The following is a 22,061-nucleotide window of genomic DNA, read 5'->3' on the forward strand; positions in this document are numbered from 1 at the left end:
AATGCAGTTGCACATAGATTATACACTTAATATATTAGAGACAGTTGCAGATGATTTGTTTTGAATAGTTTTGATCGTCAGCTGAATTGAGATGTGGAATGTTATGTGTAAGCGCAGCTTAAAGATATAAAATCAATTCAACTACTTCATTTTACGGTGCATTCAGTTACATTCAAAATGTACGCTGTTGAGAAGAAGTTCGAAATAGAAATGAAGTTACGAAAGGTACATAAAGCTACTTGGATTTGAATAGATTATAGAAATTTTTCATTGTTAAATAAAATATTTATAAAAACTGCCAAATGAAATTTTATTCGACTATGTATTATACTTAAGACTAGATTATAATAAAATAATTTGAAGGATATAAAATACAGTGCAATGAAAACGCCCCTCTTAATAGTGACTCTATTGAGTTACTGACTAATTTTATTTTAGTTTTGGCACTGTTTAGTCATGGCTGTGCAATATCATGTGCTACTTTATGATAAACTACAGTTTGGAGATTAGGTTTGTATCACTGTGTATTTCTTCACACTATATACAAGTCTACAAATTGAAAGTTTGTTTCATGGGTAATCATAGTAGCGCACAATAAAACAACTTTTCAATTCTATTGCAGTAAATAATAATAAAATAAATTGTTAAACAAAACAATGAAATTGAAAATGAAAGAAAAAAAATATTTATTTTATTTTCATTTTTAATATTTGTGTTTTAAGGAGATCATGAATATACAAGAGCTGAAGTCGGCCGCAAACCGGAGTACGACACTGGCGAATGATGTATGTAATGTGCTCGGCGCATGTGAGCAAAGGCTCCAACAACTTGAGACAGCTGTGTTGCCCTTATATGGAGACACTGCAAGATTACAACTTGTACATCAAAGTAAGTAATGTTAAATAAACCCTCCTGGTCTACCACATTACAAAATATTATTACTCATATTTAGAGCACCTGGTGTACTACCATATGATTCATTAAAGTGAGCTGTAAACATGCAGTTGATATTGAATTCTAGTAATCTTGTTAAAAGCTTAGACAGAAATAAAACAATAAATATTTTTAGATATGGAGCGAACGGCAAAAGCTTTAGACCATGTAATCAATTATTACATGGTATCGAGGGAATTGGCTGATTTAATACAAGCAGGTCCACATACAACAACTACAGAGACACTCAACATTTACTTGGAGGTATGGTCAAAGATTGATTTTTGGTAAACCCTCAGAAACTGGGCCTCCCAGCGCTTAGACTGTTGAAGGTTGAGAAAATCCATTAGAAGTGGGCACTGCAGGGCCAGTCATTGTAATGATTCTTGATGGACGCCTAAGTATAGCTCACGACATCTGTAGCCTGATAAAAAAAAAACAGTTTAAATTATATTATGAGTATTATGACAAATTTAATACTGTATTCGTTATTATTAATTATAATAATACATTTAGTAAAATGTTAATTTAAATATATAATAGTTATTTAAACAAAAGATTAAAATCGCATTTATAACAAATACTATACAAAATTTTGATTGCTGCCGTTACTTGTGTCTACAATTAAAAGCTATATTAAGCCACAAGCCACTGGTGGTTAAGACTCCAGAGTGAGGAATCTTCTGACATTACATGCTATAGTGTAAGAGTGACTGATTTCTACACCAGGCCACAAACCCAGCTGAACATTGAAATTTCTTAAGGTTAATTTAAGCTTTTCGCTACCTAACAGTGTACTAACATATCGAAACAATAATAGTTTAATCAATATGCCACATGACAATAGTTATGTGAGCCAGGATAGAATAGTATATGTATTATTGTCATTATTGCTTATGTTTTTATATTTTAGGCTTTGGATAAGCTGGCTGATGCTCAGACGTACTTCAATAAGAATAATCCACAGAGTGTTGAGCTAGAGAATATAGTGAGTTATTTGTATTTATTTATATATATTCGTTCACAAAAGTTACAACAATACTCCGGATAGCAGTGAAACAGATGCTGTTTTGGTTTAGTTTATTAACTAAGTGCAAAACTTTTTTAATGGCTGTATTGTGCTAGTGTGATCAGTGTAATTAAGTTACATACTCTGTGTGCCCCGCAGTATTCTGTTTTGTTTGTAATGCAAAAATAATGGAACATGCCTTATAGCATTTCAAGGAAATATTTACTGGAATATTTAATAAACTACATTAACTTTAAAAATGTATGTCTATTAAAGATTTATCAGTCAGTTTATCAAACTATTACGTTTTTAATATCAGAATCAACTCTACAACACGGGAGTATCAAAACTGGAAAGTGCCTTTGAAGAGCTATTGAATCGTAACACGAGACCTCTTTCGCCCACAGCGATTATGGATATGATTGCATTGGAAGAAGGTACTTTGATGATTTGTAATATGATGTAGTGCGTTTTGCCCTCCTGCCCGTGTGGGCGTCTGGTGAAACCACACTGGTAGGTACCACCACTCTGCCTATTTCTACTGGCAAGCAGTAATGCATTCTGGCTTGAAGGGTGGGACAGGCTTTGTATTATAAAGAAATATAGTTTAGCTATTGCTAGTGTACTATAAAGAAATATAGTTTCTTAACATAAAGTACATTGCTTGGTCTGGTCGGTGGGTGGTCGCTGTAGATTCTAGTGTGGAGAGTGTGAGCGTGGGCGGCAGCTCGTCGTCGTGCAGCGTGCAGGGCGAGGCGCTCCGGGCTGCGGCGGGCTGGCTGTCGGCAGCGGGCCGGGCTCCCGTTGCAGCCCTGATGGCGGCCAGAGCCCCCGCCGCCAAGGCCGCCCTCGCTGCCTTCCGCGACTACCTGCGGGAGAGATCCGTGGCCGCTTCACCGCTCATGGTACGGAGTTGTGCTGATACCTATCCGCCAATTGTATTAGATAAGTTTCCTGATCTGTGTGCTTAGTGCGAGTTTCTTAACGTTCTCGTTAGCGTAAAAGTTAACTCAAATTTGTATGAAGTTGAAATGTTTGTCTACGTTCGCCGCTTGGGGCGCTGTTCCAACTGCATACCAATTTGAGTTAATATTGACGTTATCGAGAACGTTAAAAAAATCGCACTAAGCACACTGACTCATGTATATTTATAGTACGCTAAGTACGAATGTACGTTAATACAATACGTTTGTATTATAAAAATCACAAGGAAAAATGCTTATTATTTATTATTCACAGAGAGCAAAAAATCTACTAAATCGTTCTGACAGCACGTCACAAAGACGCACCAGCAAAATACAGAAAGTGTGAGTAGAACAAAGAACAAAACCAGACACACACACGCACGCACAAACACACAAACGCACACACAAACACACCCACACACAGCCACCCACACACCCACACACACACACCCACACACACACCCACACACACACACCCAGCCACACACACGCACACACACACACACACACACACACACACACACACACACAAACACACACGCGCGCACGCGCACACACACACACACGCACACGCACACGCGCACACACACGCACACACACACGATGTTGATATAGCTACCTTGGAGGGGAGGGGATTAAATTTTCAGTTTCATCCCTCGAACTAGTATGGTTACAAAGTGGCACACATTGACAGTGCTGTTGGGATATCAACAATGCTTTGTGTGTATATAAACCAATGTAAGCGAAAATTAATTCTGCTAAGACTGAGGGAGATGTTGAAACCATATATGAAGGAGTCACATTGTAGTATATTTTGATTAATAGGCAGGCAGCCGCTTGGCTCTGCCCCTGGCATTGGTGAGGTCCATGAGCGACGGTAACCACTCACCATCAGGTAGACCGTATGCTCATCTGTTTACAAGGGCAATAAAAAAATCAATCATATGTCTATGGTCTGTAACTTAACGTGTTCCCCGCCCGCGCCGTGTGTGTGAGTGGGAGCGTGTCGGCTGCAAGTTTTTTATTTATTGCTTAGTTGGGTGGACGAACTCACAGCTCACCTGGTGTTAAGTGGTTACTGGAGCCCATAGACATCTACAACGCAAATGCGCCATCCACCTTGAGACATAAGTTCTAAGGTCTTAGTATAGTTACAACGGCTGCTCCACCCTTCAAACCGAAACGCATCACTGCTCACGGCAGAAATAGGCGGGGTGGTGGTACCTACCCGTGCGGACTCACAAGAGGTTCTACCACCAGTATGTACAGACCGGTTGCCACGCATCCACCACGAGCTCCATGACATTTGTAGATTGGAGAAGCGCGCCAACAAGATCATGATGAAAGCTTCCCAAACCCTGGAGCAGTCCACCGGGCTGGCCATCGGGCCTCGCAAGTCCATCGCTGAATGTGAGTTCGATCGCATTTGGATCATTTTTGTTTAGCTGTTCTGAGGTACATCGGTCTCGCCCCTCGAGCTATAGTGACCGTAAGATCATCCCTCGTGCTCTTGACATTGAGGTCAGTCTGTCATCATCATCAACCCACAGACGTCCACTGCTAGACATAGGCCTATTCAAGGTTTCCCACGATGCTTGCTCATTGCTTTGCTGCTGGCCATTGCAAATTACGCACATTTGATTTAGAATGAAAATATGCTAAACTCGGAATTAGATTTCTCTTACGAGACACAAGTGTGTCATATGATGTCAAAGATATTGAGTAACAAACATTGAATTTAGTGCTGTGTGCATTTTACTTTTGATAGCGAATCTTATGATAGAGTAAGATTTTGGGTTCAGACATCTACTTTATGAAGATGAATTGTTGTGTAGACGGAGACGAGTCCGGCAGCGAGGCCCTGGACGAGTGGGAGGCGGAGGTGGCGGGCAGCGTGGCCAGCGCCGTGGCGCGCCTGGCCCGCGCGGAGCAACGCGCGCTGCTCGGCCTCGTGCCGCTGGCCGCGCTGCCCGCCCTGCTCAACGCCGTGCTGGCCGACTGCTTCGCGCTGCTGGCTGCCGACGTAGAGGTACGCACGTGACGAGGTGCGACGCGCCCTGTCGTAACGTGACGCGGCTTGAGGTGACGTGACGCCGCCTGACGTGACGTGACCAGCGTAACGCAGTGGACGGACGACGCGACCTTACACTCTACTAAATAATAGGCGAAAGACCATTGTCATATACTATATGCAGCAAAAGTCAATTGGCAATTCCAATAGCTAATTCTTAGATGTGAGAAAGGTAAGGTTTATGCAGTCGCCTGTACAACGTCTTAGACTATAAATACTGTGGCATTGTATACGGAATGTGAACAGGCTTGGGTAAACACTACACTATACATATCTGGTAGTTTAGAGCTATAAAAACAAGATATGTTTGTTGTGCAGCGCGTGTGCGGCCGCAGCCGGCGCGCGGCGCACCGCTGCGGAGGGGGCGCGGCGGCGTGCTGGGCGCTGTACTGCCGCCTGCTGCGCCTGCAGCCGGACCTGGAGCGGGCGCTCGCACCGGCGTCGCCGGCGCCCTTCCACGCCATCCTGCACACCTGTCAAACGAACGTCAGTACCCTCAACACATTGCACCTAACCATGCTTTGCGACTTTATTAGAAGCATATACCTCGTATTTTTTTTTCCTACCTAAGTTGATAGTCTAGAGAGACAATGTCAGCGTCGCTGGGCTAGTAGATGAGCTCATGGGGCTCAAATCTGACGATGTTGCTAACACGAACCCTAGCAAGAGCCGTGCTTTGCAGAATCTACCACTGGATCGGAAACGCGACCCACTGAGAAGATCCGGTGAAAAACTCGGTGGGCTATGTCTGAGGGTTAATTTACTCGTCGAGCCCTTCGTTACAAGCAAAGGGTTCGACGAGAATGATGACCGGTGTTTGTGATACCTAAAAGCGCCGTTAGTGGATTGGGAGGATCCAAGATGACGTGTTTTGGGCGACGTCAACTGCTTAATCATTCGGTCCGCAGGCTATGTAATTACTGGCGACCACGATGACAGGGTTCCCGTATCATGTCGCTTTATCGAAATAGCCTTGTAACATACCCATGTAACAAAACAATCAAATTGATTAGTCTAATCCTAGTCCACGACTGATAACTATCACAAAAGCTAGCGTTAGGCCATCATTAAAAAAACATTTGTAAAGCTTAATGAGTGAGATCGGGGAGTTCCGAGTCCGCGTGTGGAGCGTGGAGTGATCCGGGTGTCTGGTGTGCAGGGGGTCCGCGCGCTGGAGGAGTGGGTGGGGCGCATACGGGCGGAGGGCGCGAGCGGCGCAGTGGACGGCACGGTGCACCAGCTGGCCCTGGCCGCGCTGGCCCACTGCCAGGCGCTCGCGCAGTACATGCACGCGATCGGTGACTATTGCACATCCCTAAATGCCCATAATGAACATTTGATTTGTTATAACCATTGTTGTCAAGGACATGAACTGAAGACGCACCTAATTGTCAATAATCACCATCGTCCGTATCTGCAATTTCACGAAGAATCGTTTCCTATGGTAAAGGGTCCTCTATCCTTAATAAAGAAGATTGCGACGGTGAAAAGGAAACGGCTTCAGAACACCCCTAGTGGCTCGTGCAGTACTAAACAGACATAAGTACCAAAATACAATTCGTGAAACTGACATTATCGACAGTCCGAACGTGTGTCCTCATGTTTTTTTTTTTATTGTCCTTGTAGGCAAACGAGCACACAGCTCACGTCATGTGAGTGGTTACCGTCGCTCATGGACTTCAGCAATGCCAGGGGTGAAATCAGGCCGCTGGTTACTGCAAGTCTGTCGAGTCATATTTGAGTACACTTGAGGGCTCCGTACTAACGGCACGCGCGGGGCAGGGCCGGCGCTGCTGGGCGAGCCCGCGTACCAGCGCGCCGTGAGCCAGCTGCCCGCCGCGCGCGACCGCAACGCCGCCGTGCTGGCCGTCTACATGAGTGAGTGCTCCGACATCCGACACAGCTATAGGGGTTGCGAGGAGCCCCTGGGGCACGCGCACGCACGCATGCACACACGCACGCACGCACGCACGCACGCACGCACGCACGCACGCATACACGCACGCACACACGCACGCACACACGCACGTTATGGGAGACAAATGGATCTGAAAGCAACATGTACCAAAACGATGCATCATCATTTTTTTGTATTGCCCGAGCAAACAGCACACGGCCCACCTGATGGTGACGGGCTACCGTCGCTCATGGATTTCAGCAATGCCAGGAGCCGAGCCAAGCTGCTGCTTATCGCCTAATACTCTCCACAAGCCTTGTTTGAAGAAGGACATGTCATAGCGCTCGGGAAACACCGTGGAGGGGAGCTCATTCCATAGCCGGATGGTGCGTGGCAAAAAAGTTCTTTGGAAGCGCACTGTGGATGAACGCAGTGGCTCCAGGAAGTATGGATGAACTATACTCCGGTGGCGGGCGGTGCGATGGTAAAAGCCCATCATCCCAATCATCATCATCCCAAACAATTCCTCGGAGCATTTCTGAGGAATTGTTCGTTTGAAGTTGTCATTTCTCAAAGTCACCTCTAGTCGGCCCAACATTTATTCTCCTTCCACACTCCTCTATCATATACCATTTCTTCGCTCACTCCCCTCATACCCATATCGTCTTTCACGCAATCCATCCATTTCTTCTTACGTCTACCTCTTTCCCTAACCAAACCCAAACGATTCATCTCGAAAAATTGTTTGATCCTTTATTATTCATTGTGTGTTTGTACATCTGGTACATCATCTTGCATTGTTAAAGCTCCTACAGAATTGAACACAGTAGGACGCGGCTTGGATAATGAAACAAACTAATTATCATACTAAACAATCGTTACAATTTCAGTTAACAATAAAATACTGTATACTAGCTGGCCCGGCAAACGTTGTTTTGCCATATAGATTATTTCTAGGAAAGAGAAATAACCTAGATACCGACTGCAGCGCCATCTGCCGGGCTGATTTGTAAATGTAAACCATTCTCGAATCCACCTGAAGATACACAGAAAATTTCATTAAAATCGGGCCAGCCGTTTAGGAGGAGTTCAGTGACAAACACACGCACAGAATATATATATATAAAATTATATAAGTTTGAACCGTATTCCGACTTGTCAGGGAAAGTTTTAGCGCAGTTGAACTTCGCCCTCCGCAACAAGAGCGAGCAGTACTCGGACGCGCTGAAGGCGATCTTCTTACTCAACAACACGCTCTACTTGCTGCAGGTCAGTTCTACTTTGCTTCTTTTATTGTTTATATTTATAGACTATTTGGTTATGGAAATGTTTTTTTTTTCTAAATGAGCAACACAGTAAACGAGACACTGTTGTAAAAAAAAACACGTGTGGCACTCGGGAAATGCCGCGCTAAAGCATAGCATTTTTTATCAACTTATGCAATTATAATTAGATAATAATAATTTAATATTAAAACAATAATAAAATAAGACCACGCTATATTTATAAACATTAACAAAAGCAAAACATAACTGTCCCCTTCACACTCATAAGCTAGACCGCGCGAGAGAGAGATGGGCAGACTTTTCATGCGACGTCACGCCGCGCGGTTATTCACAAACACAAATTATAATTTGCGTAATCACTGGTGGTAGGACCTCTTGGGAGTCCGCACGAGTAGGTACCACCACCCCGCCTATTTCCGCCGTGAAGCAGTAATGCGTTTCGGTTTGAAGGGTGGGGCAGCCGTTGTAACTATACTGAGACCTTAGAACTTATATCTCGAGGTGGGTGGCGCATTTACGTTGTAAATGTCTATGGGTTCCAGTAACCACTTAACATCAGGTGGGCTGTGAGCTCGTCCATCCATCTAAGCAATAAAAAAAAAAAAAAAAAGCGCAACGTGTGAACGCGAGCTACATGGTAGGCGGAGTGGGGGGCGTTAGGTTTTATTTTCGTTACGGAATTTTTTGATTCGATCGCCGCGCTCAAAGCCCCCGATAAAAGCTATGCGATAGCTTAATAAAATGAATGTAAACCTTAAGGTGGCAATGAATATAGTCGAGAATTTCGATTGTCGAGTGCTGAAGCGGGTACGACTCCGTTCAATACGACATTATCAGTGACATCTTCAATATTGTTGGTACGGCGCGTTGGACAGTTTTTGGAGTTCAGATCTTTACCTTGTTCTTTGGTAATAAAACTAAGGGAAAAGAATATGCGTTTACCCGCAAAGCGAGTTATGGTGTTGTATTTCCATTGCGTATTTGTAAATTGACGTCATTGTTCAGTATACTTTTACTGGTGGTAAAACCTCTTGTGAGTCCGCACGGGTAGGTACCACCACCCTACCTATTTCTGCCGTAAAGCAGTAATACGGTTCGGTTTGAAGGTTGGGGCAGCCGTTGTAACTATACTGAGACCTTAGAACTCATATCTCATAGTGGGTGTCACATCTATGGGCTCCGATAACCGCTTAACACCAGGTCGGCCGTGAGCTCGTCCATTCACCTAAGCAATAAAAAATAGTACATCCCCTAAACAGGTTTTAGGTCTGTTTTCGTAAGTAGTACTACTTACTAGTACAATAGTGTTAATTGTGATAGAGTCTAACGACCAGTGTGCTGGAATGGGATCGTTTGCCTACGTTTGCCGCTAGGGGCGCTGTTCCAACTGCATACAAAATTGGGTTAACTTTTACGCTATCGAGAACGTTAAAAAACTTGCACTAAGCACACAGTTGTCCTCACAGGGCTTGCAGCGCACCGGGCTGCTGGAGATCCTGTGCCTGGCGGAGCCGGACTGCGAGGCCAACTACCGGGATATGCTGCAGGAGCACAAGAGCGCCTACCTGCAGAGGTACCCGCCGCGGCCCAGGGACACGATAACCTCACCCTAGCCAATCATTCCTAATATTCGTTATCGCGCTGTAAACGGCCCCGTTTGAGTCGCGAGCTTGTATGACCCCTCAGGTCGATACGTAGGATGGCTTCGTGGTAGACATGCCAAAGGATGGTGTCGATAAGTAGACGAAAATTGATATTAGAGAAATATGAGGTAGAGAAAGAGAGAGCTATACTTTCCGTCTTCACGGAAGTGGAATAAAAGAAAATGATATCTACAACAATCTTCGGTAAAAAGACGATAATTTAACCTAGTAAAAGCCGTGTATCGACAGCCCACTGACACTGTCAGCTTTCGTACGATCACAGTCTAGCGAACTAAGAGTACTATAGTTCTGTTTCTGTTGTAAGTCATACTAGAAACTTCGACCTCATGTCTCAAAGTACAATTACTTTGAGGTCATAGTCCCACTTGCCATTAAAAGTGCACGCTTCTTTGGCCCTAAGATCACTTGCTTATTGTCGGATGACCTGTCTGCTCGTGTAAATAGAATGAAGTAACGCCTTTATACATCATTGGAATTACCAGGCTGACATAAACGCAAGGAGCTTTCTTGCAATTAGTTCTTCCAGTCAACTATTTAACAAGTTAACTATTCTTTTTTTTATGGGATTTTATGACCTGGTAACTAAGACCTTTAAGTCATTTCTTATTTTCATTTACATTCTTATTTTTATGAAAAATGATAATATGAAGTGAAATGAAATGAAATGAAGATGATTAATTTGAGACATTAATCAAATGAGATTAAATTAAATGAAACGAGATGAAATACCATCTCAGTAAAATAGTGGTCATTTACTGAGATTTTTTCAGTGGACTTTTTGGAGGAACCCGAGAAGTTTCGTCCGGCGGCTTTGTTTCATTTTCCCACATTTGTGCACTTTCACAGATATTAAACAGTTAATAAACCACCGTTATTACACATTTATACCCGAAGAAACACTAAATAGACAAAATAAATCACACAACTTCACTCCTTGCGTTCCCGCCAAAAAGTCAGTTAACTATTCTAATATTAGGATAGAAAAGGATATACCTCCAGTAGACACTGTAGACGGGCCAAGGTCATGGTGGCCATAGACACAAGAAAGGGAATGTCACCCACTCGCCTATAGACATGATGCGGTTGTCCTATCACGCGTCCGTTGTTGAGCTATGAAGGAGTCGGAGGTGGTCTCCCGGTCATAGTTCTCGTCGAACCCGTCGCTTGCGACGAAGGGCTCGACGAGTAAATTAACCCACAGTCACAGCCCACTGAGTTTCTCGCAAGATCTTCTCAGAGGGTCGCGTTTCCGCGAACCGGTGGTAGGTTCTGTGGAGTACGGCTCTTGTTAAGGCTCGTGTTAGCAATGCCATCAGGTTTGAACTCCGTGAGCTCACCTACTAGTTAAGGCTACGCTGATATAGTCTCTCAAGGCTCTCAGCTCAGGTAGAAAAAAAAAGGCGGTCTCTCTCGAACAATGCGTGTTGGCCAGCAGCTGGAACAAGTTGCTGTCCTACGTGCAGCTGGACGAGCCCCTCCCCGCCAAACTCAGGGACAGGGACCGGCAAATGCTCAAAGACAAATTTTCGGTAAGTAGCTCTGAGGTTTTTTTTTGCTTAGATGGTGGACGAGCTCACAGCCCACCCGGTGTTAAATGGTTACTGGAGCTCATGGACATCTACAACATAAATGCGCCACCCACCTTGAGATATAAGTTCTAAGATCTCAGTATAGTTCCAAAGGCGGCCCCACCCTTCAAACCGAAACGCATTACTGCTTCACGACAGAAATAGGCAGGGTGGTGGTACCTACCCGTGCGGACTCACAAGAGATCCTACCATCAGTAATCGAAGCGAAGCTATCTAGTGGCCGACGCCCGTAAACATGTTTGTTGAGCGTTTGAATAGCTTATCTATATTGTCTACGAGCAGTGTTTCAACCGCGAGTGGGAGGAGTGCACGCGGCTGCAGCGCGGGTACAGCGTGCCCGACGCCGAGCTGCGGGAGGCCCTGAAGCGCGACAACAAGCAGGCGCTGCTGCCGCCCTACACGGCCTTCTACGACGCCGCCGCCGCGCTGCCCTTCTCCAAGAACCCCGACAAGTACGTCAAGTACACGCCGCTGCAGGTACGTCACCTCCTATTTTTTTTTTCGGGCCGGGGACTCAAATATTTACTGGTGGTAGGACCTATTGTGGGTCCGTGCGGGTAGGTAGCACCACCCGGCCTATTTCTGTAACATCTCGTCACCGCGATTCAGGAATTGTTGAATTTACGTGCAGCGACATCTGTTGATAACTTACTGTTGTATTCCAGATCGCCACCCAGCTGGACGGGTACTTCGATGAGGCTGCTTAGTGTTGTACATGTGTTCCATCATGTTATATCAATACTACTATTACACTACGTATTATTATTACCACGTATTACTGTTCATCACTTACTATACGTGTCGGCTGTAGATCCTCAGACGGGTATATTCGTATATTCGTTGAAAACTGTGTCTCCAATATTCCGACGGCCCACGCAATCATTAATTAAACGTGGTTTTGATTAAATTAATAAACTAATGTAATTTTAGGTACAATAAATTAATTAAATTTTAATTAAAAAATTAAGATTACAACACGATACAAATTTGAATTAACTTTTACGTGATCGAGAAGTTAAAAAACTCGCACTAAGCGTATTCTAACTGTATTCGGATCCGAAGGGAGCGACAGCCGTTACACACAAACAGTTGAGACTCAGACCTCACGCCTCAAGGGGGCGGCCGACGCCGATGAGCTTCGACAACCACCCGCTCGCGACCTGCATACATTCAACTAAGTCATTTACTTGATCGACTTAGTTTTTCCTCGTGGTTGCAGATAAATCATTACATTTTCAGCGGTAGGCAGCGGCTTGGCTCTGCCCCTGGCATTGCTGAAGTCCATGGGCGACGGAAACCACTCACCATCAGGTGGGCCGTGTGCTCGTCTGCCTACAAGGGCAATAAAAAAAATCATAATATTCACTGTATAAAAACTGAAATCAAAATTGTAAGAGAAAATAAATTTCATCAGTCCGAGGGAATCTAGAATTCTTAAGGAGCATACATGCAGACGGTTACGTTTCCTGTATCACCTGTTAATTTAATTTTGATAATTGAAAACCAAGCGGTGTATAAACAATCATTCGTTTATTCATTATAATACAACACTTCAACATGTCAATTTTATATAATTTTTTTTTTATTGAAATAAATAACTAATAATCAGTTTTTGGCGTTTTCTTTTTCCTTTGAGACCTATTCCTTTTTTTCTTCGGCCACTGTAACAAAGATCTTTAGTAAGTCTCACGAAATATATACATAAGAAACGTTAATAACTAAGTAATATTTGTCAATTTAAAAAAAATGTCCTTGGATTAGTTGACATATGACATCATAGGTCAGGTTAAGGCTGCCTAGTATATTCTTGTCTGGACGGTGCTACCATTATGCCGCATCAATCCATACTTGTAGTATGAACATCTAAATGAGACGGCGATAGTGAGGTCCTTGTGCACGGATTGTCTTCTTGTGAAGCTATTCGACTCATTCCATATATCTGTTCCGATGCGACACTAACTGTGACGTCATTGTCAATATAACATATAGAGGGATGAATTGCTATTGGGTTTAAGGGACATTTTTGCAACTTGACAGGAGCGCCATTTTATGTTTAAATTTAGGAAATTAACAATGTTACGTCGGTAAGAGTAACGCTATCTATCGCCGAATAGCAGAAAGGATTACCATAGGAACTAGTAACACCGAGAACGCTCGAGAAGTACAACGCCATCTATTGTTAGATAGCGGAAACACACATTAAAGCTACTCGACTTCCCCAGAATATTCTCGATAAATCTAGGGATGTCGTATCGACTATGAAAGCGTTGCAGAGATGACACGAAGGCAGTTAGTAATCTTAACTACTCGAAGCGAAACAGCGAACGGATCACCTGAAGCGAAGCGGAAGAAGTGAACTACGACTTGTAAAGTGTTCTGTGAGTGATCTAAGTGTTAAATAGATTTTTAATTTGTACGTCGGTAGAGTTTTTATTTATCTCGAACCCCAACGCGTAAGAATCAAAAATACTTCTTCAGCTATTTGATTGGAGTTAGCTTAGTTGAGTTTCAATTAATAACATCGAACTGTTAATGCTAATAATACCGAATAAAACGCACCTTTCATTACAGAGATAAATGTCGCGTATTAAGTAAAATGTCGCTTAACCAATTAGCCTTTCACCCCTCGATATGCATTTACATAACACGGCCGTCTTATTACAGAGGGTACTTAGTCGTGATTCACTTGAAGATGTTAGTATGGATAACGAAAGTTAGTAGAAGCAATGAAAGTCAAGCAAACTATTGAAATTACTTGTCCATTAGGAATTTTAATAATGTTTACTGTATGCATTATATTGCTATGTTACATATTAATATTACATATGCTACATATATATTTTAATGTCTACTTTTTTGAACTACCTTAACTGACTAAACCCATTTGCACGGCCGCGAAGAATGCATTAAAATACCGGTCTTCATTAGACTTCAGAATTTCAAGTGAAAGTTCAGGTACGTAGGACTTCAACGATGCAAAATGAACATATAATTGGTTTTAATATAATTACGAACTAGTTAAGCTCGTCCTCGCTTAGGTACAGTTTTGTCTGAATATAGACAATTTACAATTTGATTACAATTTGACAATTTGTTCTTTTACGCGGTACCCTCCTTTTTTTTTTAAATAACAGCCTAAGTTACTTCTTATAATATCAGTTATCTGCCAGTTACACTCTTCAAAATCGGACTAACGATAGCGGAGATTAACCGAAACAAACAGACATTTATTACTACCTTTTTTACTTTCCTATAAAAATGTATTTAGTAAAAAGTTGGTAGGTAGTTCGATTTTATAAAACACGATTCAGTTTTATTTATTTGTATTTGCCTGAAACTTTTCAAATAATTCTTTAAAAAAACTAACCTAAAGGTCCAGAGTCTAGCCAAAAATATTTACGTATAGATTCGTCTCGGTTAGATTTTTGTAAAAATCAGAATCAAGGATTCGATATCAAAAAACATTTACCTACTTCACTAAACAATATCATGCTATGATAATCAAGTTAAATTAAAGTTAATGTTAATTTAAATATAAATAAACATACATTTACACAAATAAAAAAAAATGTTTTAAAACAATACTTATTGTATCAATCGTATAAGGCATTGAAAATTAATTATGCGTAATGGTATCATGGTGTATATTTTAAATTAAATACTATTTTAGAAATAATGAGGCTAGACCTCAATGGAAACGTGGAAACAACACATTGTCTGCCGATGGAAGACGTGCAGTTTTTTTTTCTTCCTACCTATACTGATAGCCTTGAGAGGCTATTTCAGCTTCTCCTTAACACGGGGCTCAAACCGGGAGTGTTGCTAACACTGCCCCTAGCAAAAGCAGTGCTTCGCAGAATCTACCACCGGATCGGAAACGTGACCCATTGAGAAGATCCGATGAGAAACTCAGAAATAGGCCGGGTGGTGGTACCTACCAGTGCGGACTCACAAGACGTCTTACCAACAGTAAACTAACCATTAACATTAAATAAAAAAAATCCAGTAATTTAAATTTTAAGTCACTAATCTTTATCTCTAATCATTTTTAACGTTATAACTTGCACGCCAATCCAACTCATGTGTTTAATTGTTTAAAAATAATCTATGGTTGGTTTGTTGTTTATTTAGGCCCCAATTGACGTCACACGTAATACATAATGTTCAGCCGAGTGTCGTAAGTTCCCTGTAACAAAGCGACATCCACCGCGTTTCTTTGTCTATTGTTTAATTCCCATTGGTCTGTGGGGAATCTGGGCGACCTTTAAAAAGCCTTTCAAAGACTTTTTCTGTTTGATTCAAAGATTGATTGATTCCTTTACATAAATATATTCAACTATCAAATTAGTACTGTTGCTGTAAGAACTAGCAGGACCGTGATACCAACCCGTGCGGGCTCGCAACATCTCTTATAAATCTAACTTATAATTATTAGTTTTTAATATTAAAAAATTCCCACTTCTGATGTGTTCATTTCTTACAAGGCGTAAGAGAAAAAATTATGGAAAATTCAAATTTGTATCTTCATACTATTAAAATAAGTCAGTATATAGATTGTAATCCGATCGTTCTAAGTTACTACCGTTCTAACAACAACGGACGCCATATTGGCTAGTTGCAGTCAGTTGATCGAGAGGGCGTTGACCCCGCGCTATGGAATTGCGTTTCATTGCGGGCGATGTTAAAAGTTTAGATCACAATTTCTCAGTGTCCTGTCAGCAATCACCATTATTAGCTATCTTTATTCTCGGGTACGGTTACTACACTCGCGTGTAAATTTATTAGTCTAAAAAAGAATATTGTTTTGACACTGGCAGTAGAGCTGTCGAGCATTGTCAGAAGGGATTCAAACGATAAATTAGATTTTTAAAATTCTTATACTAGTAATACTTAATAGCATGAAGATACAATTTGCCAAACGATTTTCAATTAAATCTTTGTGACTTTTTCGATAAATACTTTAACACAATTTAAGCATTAGGTTCAACAAGAGCAATTATTTTTAAATTAATCATTAACGAAAAAGAAACGACAATCGTATACAAGCAATTAAACTGATGTTCGTGCAGACCGTACGCGAGATATTCCTGTGACGTCACCGGATACATTACAAGCAGTTTTACGATTGATCCTTATTTAAGTCCAGCAGAGCTCTTGTTCGAACTAATACTTTGAACTGTGATTTTTTAACGACCAAAACGATTGTGTAAATATCACCATATATTTTTCTTAATAAAAACTCTCCCTTCGTTACGAGGGTCGGGGTGGTACCTTACGAGTAGCTGCGCCCTCCTCCGATGCCCCGTGCAACTAGCAACAAGAACAACACCATAGTCCAGTTACAAAACAAACATTCAGGACACATTCTCTTTAGTTTTATTGTTGTTATTACATATTGAAATACACGTTCGTAGCGAGTTCGAGGTACGGTTGGCAATACAGAAACAATTCAATTGTAAAACGGAAAAGAATGAAGGTAAATTGTGGGCTGTTTACTTATATATCGGTAGCTGCCAGAAAATGATAAGCCGTCACATCTGCCTGGTAAAATGTCGTGAAGCATTTTCTAATTACATATCTATCTTGTTTTCTTTAATAAATAGAAATATTTTATTTTCGATGATAAAAATCAAATTCGTTAATATTGAATAATTGTTTTAAACGGATTATTGAACGATCGAGGTCTCCGTTTTCAGCCTTAGTCGTGTAATTCAATATGTAATACGATTAAATAAAAACTTCAATAGATCTGTCCTTTTTTAACTCGCACATAGAATATAAAGTGCGAGTGTGACAGTGATATCGTTGATAATTTATATCTGAATTACCTTTGCTGAACGATGTAGGACACGATCGAGAGCGCTACCCATAGATATCGGCAATACAAAACAAATCACATTGGCTTAAAGGATTAGAATCCAGGCCGGTAAATATTTTGTTATTAAAAAAAAAAACATAATCCCACAGACTAGTCTAGTTGAGTTACGGATCTCACTTGCTGTAAGGCGACCTATGGGGTTCATTTGCAGACTGTATTCAATTATTCTAATTAATTAACCCATTAATTCGAAACGTCAAAAAAATAAACATTGTTTAACGAATAACGCGAGAGTATCAATTTCGAGTCGGGGCGATAAATGCTCCGTAGCAACTAGGGATGTAAATAATTTAATAACGCGTGCCAATCATTGTCACGTGAAAAAAGTGATACTTGTCCAATCTTAAATGCTATTGATTTGATGAAGTATCACTAGAATATGAGTGTGATTTTAGCCGCATCGGAAATTATTACTATAGTTTTTGTACTAAAATTAAATTTCACTCGCCATCCTTAGTTAGGTAGTAGGCAGTATTGAGACAAACTAGTTTTATATTCGAATTAAAGGGTTAAATAGTATGTCGCAATGTTTTTGTTGTTTCTGACCGCGTGATTCCCACTTCTGATATAAGTTTAGTTCGCGGCTTCACCCGCCTTGTTTTAGCGGCACTTCACAGTCGCACAAGCGTCGTAAATCACTAGTATAGTAACACCGAAAATATTCATAAAAACACATTATTCAGTTTCTACGTTCCATAAAAAAACTTCTAGAGAAGCTATTGAATTGAACATAAAAAACTAAATTGAGCTTAAATCTAATTGTGGTAAGGTTCAAATTAGATTGCAACCTGGATGGCTTGGGGCGGAGTCTTCTGTCTGGCGACGGGCTTGCGCGGTTCCCGGGCTACTTGGTTCTGGAAGGGCGTGAAGGCGCACGGCAGGATCTTGCGGTACCTGCAACGTGGGGGGCCACACTAGCACACACCCGCAGCCGACTACCTCGCCAGCAGTCGATTGCCACACGGATATGTACTTCGAATGATGTATACGCAGTAGTGCGTTTACATTGTCTTTTACAATATTATTATATACTAGCTGTACACGTCCGCTTCGCTAGGCAGTTAAAATGAATATTATTATTTCTCACCCCCACAAAGATTGTCATCATTAACGCTCCCGCAACTGATGTAGGGAGTTCAACACTCATATAACTATTAGTCTATCCATTAAGTACATGTATTTTCTACACGGATACCAAGTTTCAAGTCAATCGGATGCATGGTTCAGTAGTTATAACGGAACATCAGTAAAAACCACTGCAGATTTATATATTAGTATAGAGTATAGATTTGGAAATGACGATTAAATGATATCATAGATTGCGTAGAGAGATAGTCACTTGTGGTAGGGCAGCAGTATGGGCGCTAGAGTGGGCGGGGTCCTGGCGACGCCGGCCTCGTCCTGCTCCGCGAGCTGCGCGCAGTCGAACTGCAGCTCCAGCCGCGCCCCCCGCCCCAACGCCCCGCCGCCGCCCCCGCCCGCGCCCGCCGCCAGCAGCAGCGCGTTGCGACCGTGCTCCGGCTGCGACAACCAAAAGTTGGGTTACTAGCTCAAATATGTCTACCGGTGGTAGGACCTCTTGTGAGTCCGCACGGGTAGGTACCACCGCCCTGCTTATTTCTGTCATGAAGCAGTAATGCGTTGCGGTTTGAAGGGTGGGGCAGCCGTTGTAACTATACTTCTGATTTTAGAACCTATATCTCAAGGTGGGTGGCGCATTTACGTCGTAGATGTCTATGAGCTCTAGTAACCACTTAACACCAGGTGGACTGTAAGCTCGTCCACCCATCTAAGCAATAACAAAAATAAAAAATGTATATTGCTTTCTCTATTATTTAAAATAGAGTTTATTTTCAGGTTGGGCCAGTAAAACGGTTGATGACTTCACACAAACTTGATTTTTATGTTATGTTACACGGAGTCTGTCTACCGTTGCGTCCGGCAACTACCCTTTTCTTGCATAAAAAATAAAACCATGTGTTCCGCATTCATTCGCCATTTTTCTTACTTAGTAACAAGACATCTGCTATCTCTCTCACTCGTTCCGTCCCGTTCCTACATATATGTACGTCTCACTCTGACGTTAAGCTGTGGACAGTTGCAAGAGGGGGAGCGACGACGTTTAATGCATTGAGTGTTTATCGTCGTATAAATGAGAAGTCGTTATATGCGACCGCACCTCGTGTTTGAGCACGTAGTGGCCCGGCAGCAGACCCGTGAGCTGCGACAGCACGCAGCCCAGAGTGTTGCCGACGTCACGGCGGGGGCAGGTCGGCTGCTGGCTGGACGGCTGCTGGCTGGACGGCTGCTGGCTGGACGGTTGCTGGCTGGACGGCTGCTGGGTGGACAACTGCTCAGTGGACAGCTGCTCGGCGCACACCACGTCCCCCGTCGGACCCTCCACGCGGACTTCATAGAATAATAATAATACTGCACGCATTGTGAGGAGATTTCTCACCCTGGAGTCCTAACCATTGGTGGCTTGTGTCGTACCGCCATCAGCGCCAATCTATTTTTATAGTGTTTTTTAAAAATTGTATTAATAATATCTTTTTAAAAAAAAATATTATGTAATTAATAAGATTTTAAATAAATATAAATAATAATAATAAAATTTTATTTATTTCTCTCTTAAAGCGATAGTACAAATACAAATGGAAATTAACCTTAAAATTTATTTTGTAAGCCTTTGAAAGAGCTGAAGTTCTACTAAGTACTAAGTTCAAAGACTTGTATTACTGATCTACAGGCTCCCTTCTTCTTAAGATATATTAGGTAGATAGATAGATTAGAAAAATACAGGACAAGTCCTGTTAAGGGCTCCAACTAGTGTCGTGGCGCTACGTACCGTTCAGCAGGGCGGCGGCGTCTCGCCTCAGCAGCAGCGCCAGCAGCAGGGCGGCGCGGGTGGGCGCGGCCTGCAGGCTGGCCCCCACGTCGATCTGGTACTCCGGTATGGGCTCCAGTACCACCTCCTGCGAGCCGTGCTACAACCAACACATCATTTCACTGAACTAAGAATCGATATATTAATACGTGAAGGAAAAACTTTGTATCCCTTTTTATGAAAATTGCGCGAACGGAGTATGAAATTTCCCACACTTATAGAGAATATAGAGAAAGAGTGCAGAATGTTAATATTTTTTTTAAATTATGCCTAAAAATACATTAAATCAATAAAAAGAACATTACACACACTGCCATGTATTTGACGCACACACGCATGCATACTATTTATTTATTGTCAAACTTTTGTTTGTGACGTCTGTGGTCAAATTGGGAATAGATTAAATATTGTTTGTCTTTATTAATATTTTTCTATAGTGTAGTCTTGGCGAAATTTGTGATCATAGAAGTCTAATAGTCTTTAACAATAGAATCATAATAGTGTACAAACTTATATTTCAATTAACTATAGTCGAATTTCGACTACCAGGACATCACTAGTATTCATAAATATTACAAACCGGTGACCTCCGACTTACCCTGACTCTATGTTCGCAATGAACCACAATGTTGTGGACTTCTTTGTGAGTCTTGTTATTGATTTGCCACTTCCTGAAGGAGCACGGCGGAGGCCTGGCGGAGCTCGATTCTGGGGACAGACTTCACATTAGTAGGGGAGCCCTATAGTTCGTTAGGAACGTCGACTTGCACCATCTATCCATTAGTAAGTATCTACAGTCGCATCAATGCGCCACTTCGACAAAGCGGCACGTCACGAAAACCCTCTCATCGTGGCCGCCGGTAACTACATTCCCGATCCTGCGGAAAGAATGGAAAGCAGTCGACGTCGCCCAAAACACGTCATTTCGGATCCTCCCGATCCACTAACGGTGCTTTTAGGTACTTCAAGCACCGGTCACCGTTCTCGTCGAACCCGTTGCTTGCGACGAAGGGCTCGGCGAGTAAATTAACTCAGACACAGCCCACTGAGTTTCTCGCCGGATCTTCTCGGTGGGTCGCGTTTCCGATCCGGTGGTAGATTCTGCGAAGCACTGCTCTTGCTAGGGTCAGTGTTAGCAACACTTCCGATTTGAGCCTCGTGAGCTCACCTACACACGTTAGGGCGAAGCTGAAATAGCCTCTTAAGGTTATCAACATAGGTAGAAAAAAAACGGAGGCACCGCAGCGCGGGCTGCTTGTCGACCTGCTCAGGGCGCAAGTCGTGATCGAATGATGCTCACCGTCACAAGTGCAGCTGTATACTCCTAGCTCGTCATTGGCCGGCTGTGGCTGGTCCCCGCCCCCGCCCCCGCCCCCACCCCCACTGTCCGCCCCCTCCGACCTCCTGCTGCGTTTCGGAGACGCCAACTCGTTCTCGTCGCGCTCCTTGTCAGTGTCCATGTCACCTGTCCGAACATAAAGAAGCTGTAACGTTCTGACGGTATTTTCGCGTTTATCAATTAAATTACTGAATCGATAGCTTCCGGCATTTTTTTTAATAGTAGTTATCTATATTTTATAAAGAAAATATTTGTTTGTTTGTTTGTATTGAATAGGCTCCGAAACTACAGAACCGATTTGAAAAATTCTTTCACCGTATGGAAGCTACACTATTCCCGAGTGACATAGGCTATAATATATAATCTTTTTGAAAAAAATTAAGGATCCTTACTAAAACTTCAATAATGTAACCAAAGGTGTAAAAAAATTACCTAAAATATTCTTTACATCGCGTGCCCTGCGAAAGCTATTGATGATAGAATAAAATAATGTACTACGATTTTGTAGAACACATTATTATTTACAAAAAGTATCGCGACAGC

At 42.3% G+C, this 22,061-nt stretch overlaps 2 protein-coding genes across 6 annotated transcripts in view; one reads left to right on the forward strand and one right to left on the reverse strand.

Moving 5' to 3' along the window:
• On the forward strand, positions 1 to 13,022 carry LOC101741487 (exocyst complex component 7). 2 transcript variants are annotated; one of them, XM_038014884.2, is made up of 17 exons: positions 1 to 225; positions 723 to 888; positions 1,070 to 1,197; positions 1,847 to 1,921; positions 2,262 to 2,379; positions 2,636 to 2,847; positions 3,182 to 3,249; positions 4,220 to 4,317; positions 4,743 to 4,936; positions 5,297 to 5,464; positions 6,138 to 6,276; positions 6,761 to 6,856; positions 8,038 to 8,144; positions 9,628 to 9,734; positions 11,258 to 11,354; positions 11,697 to 11,891; positions 12,080 to 13,022. In XM_038014884.2, the coding sequence occupies exons 1-17, from the start codon at positions 178 to 180 to the stop codon at positions 12,119 to 12,121; spliced, it is 2,058 nt and encodes a 685-aa protein (XP_037870812.2). In that variant the 5' UTR covers positions 1 to 177; the 3' UTR covers positions 12,122 to 13,022. The 2 variants fall into 2 exon arrangements, with proteins under 2 accessions (XP_037870812.2, XP_037870813.2); XM_038014885.2 differs by having other exon boundaries at positions 11 to 225; positions 11,261 to 11,354.
• LOC101741349 (uncharacterized) overlaps positions 12,926 to 22,061 on the reverse strand; it is a 16,232-nt gene continuing 7,096 nt past the window's right edge. For 3 of the 4 annotated variants that reach the window (XM_038014881.2, XM_038014882.2, XM_038014883.2), the window contains 8 exons: positions 21,480 to 21,644; positions 20,778 to 20,887; positions 20,141 to 20,279; positions 19,472 to 19,701; positions 18,632 to 18,813; positions 18,081 to 18,186; positions 16,686 to 16,724; positions 12,926 to 13,075 (listed from right to left, as the gene is read on the reverse strand). In XM_038014881.2, the coding sequence (XP_037870809.1) occupies positions 13,013 to 13,075; positions 16,686 to 16,724; positions 18,081 to 18,186; positions 18,632 to 18,813; positions 19,472 to 19,701; positions 20,141 to 20,279; positions 20,778 to 20,887; positions 21,480 to 21,644 (1,034 nt within the window). In that variant the 3' untranslated portion in view covers positions 12,926 to 13,012. The remainder of the gene's footprint in view (positions 13,076 to 16,685; positions 16,725 to 18,080; positions 18,187 to 18,631; positions 18,814 to 19,471; positions 19,702 to 20,140; positions 20,280 to 20,777; positions 20,888 to 21,479; positions 21,645 to 22,061) is intronic. The other variant, XM_062671654.1, reaches the window with a different exon arrangement.

Source organism: Bombyx mori, chromosome 13 (assembly GCF_030269925.1).
Source record: "Bombyx mori chromosome 13, ASM3026992v2".
Lineage (NCBI taxonomy): Eukaryota > Metazoa > Arthropoda > Insecta > Lepidoptera > Bombycidae > Bombyx > Bombyx mori.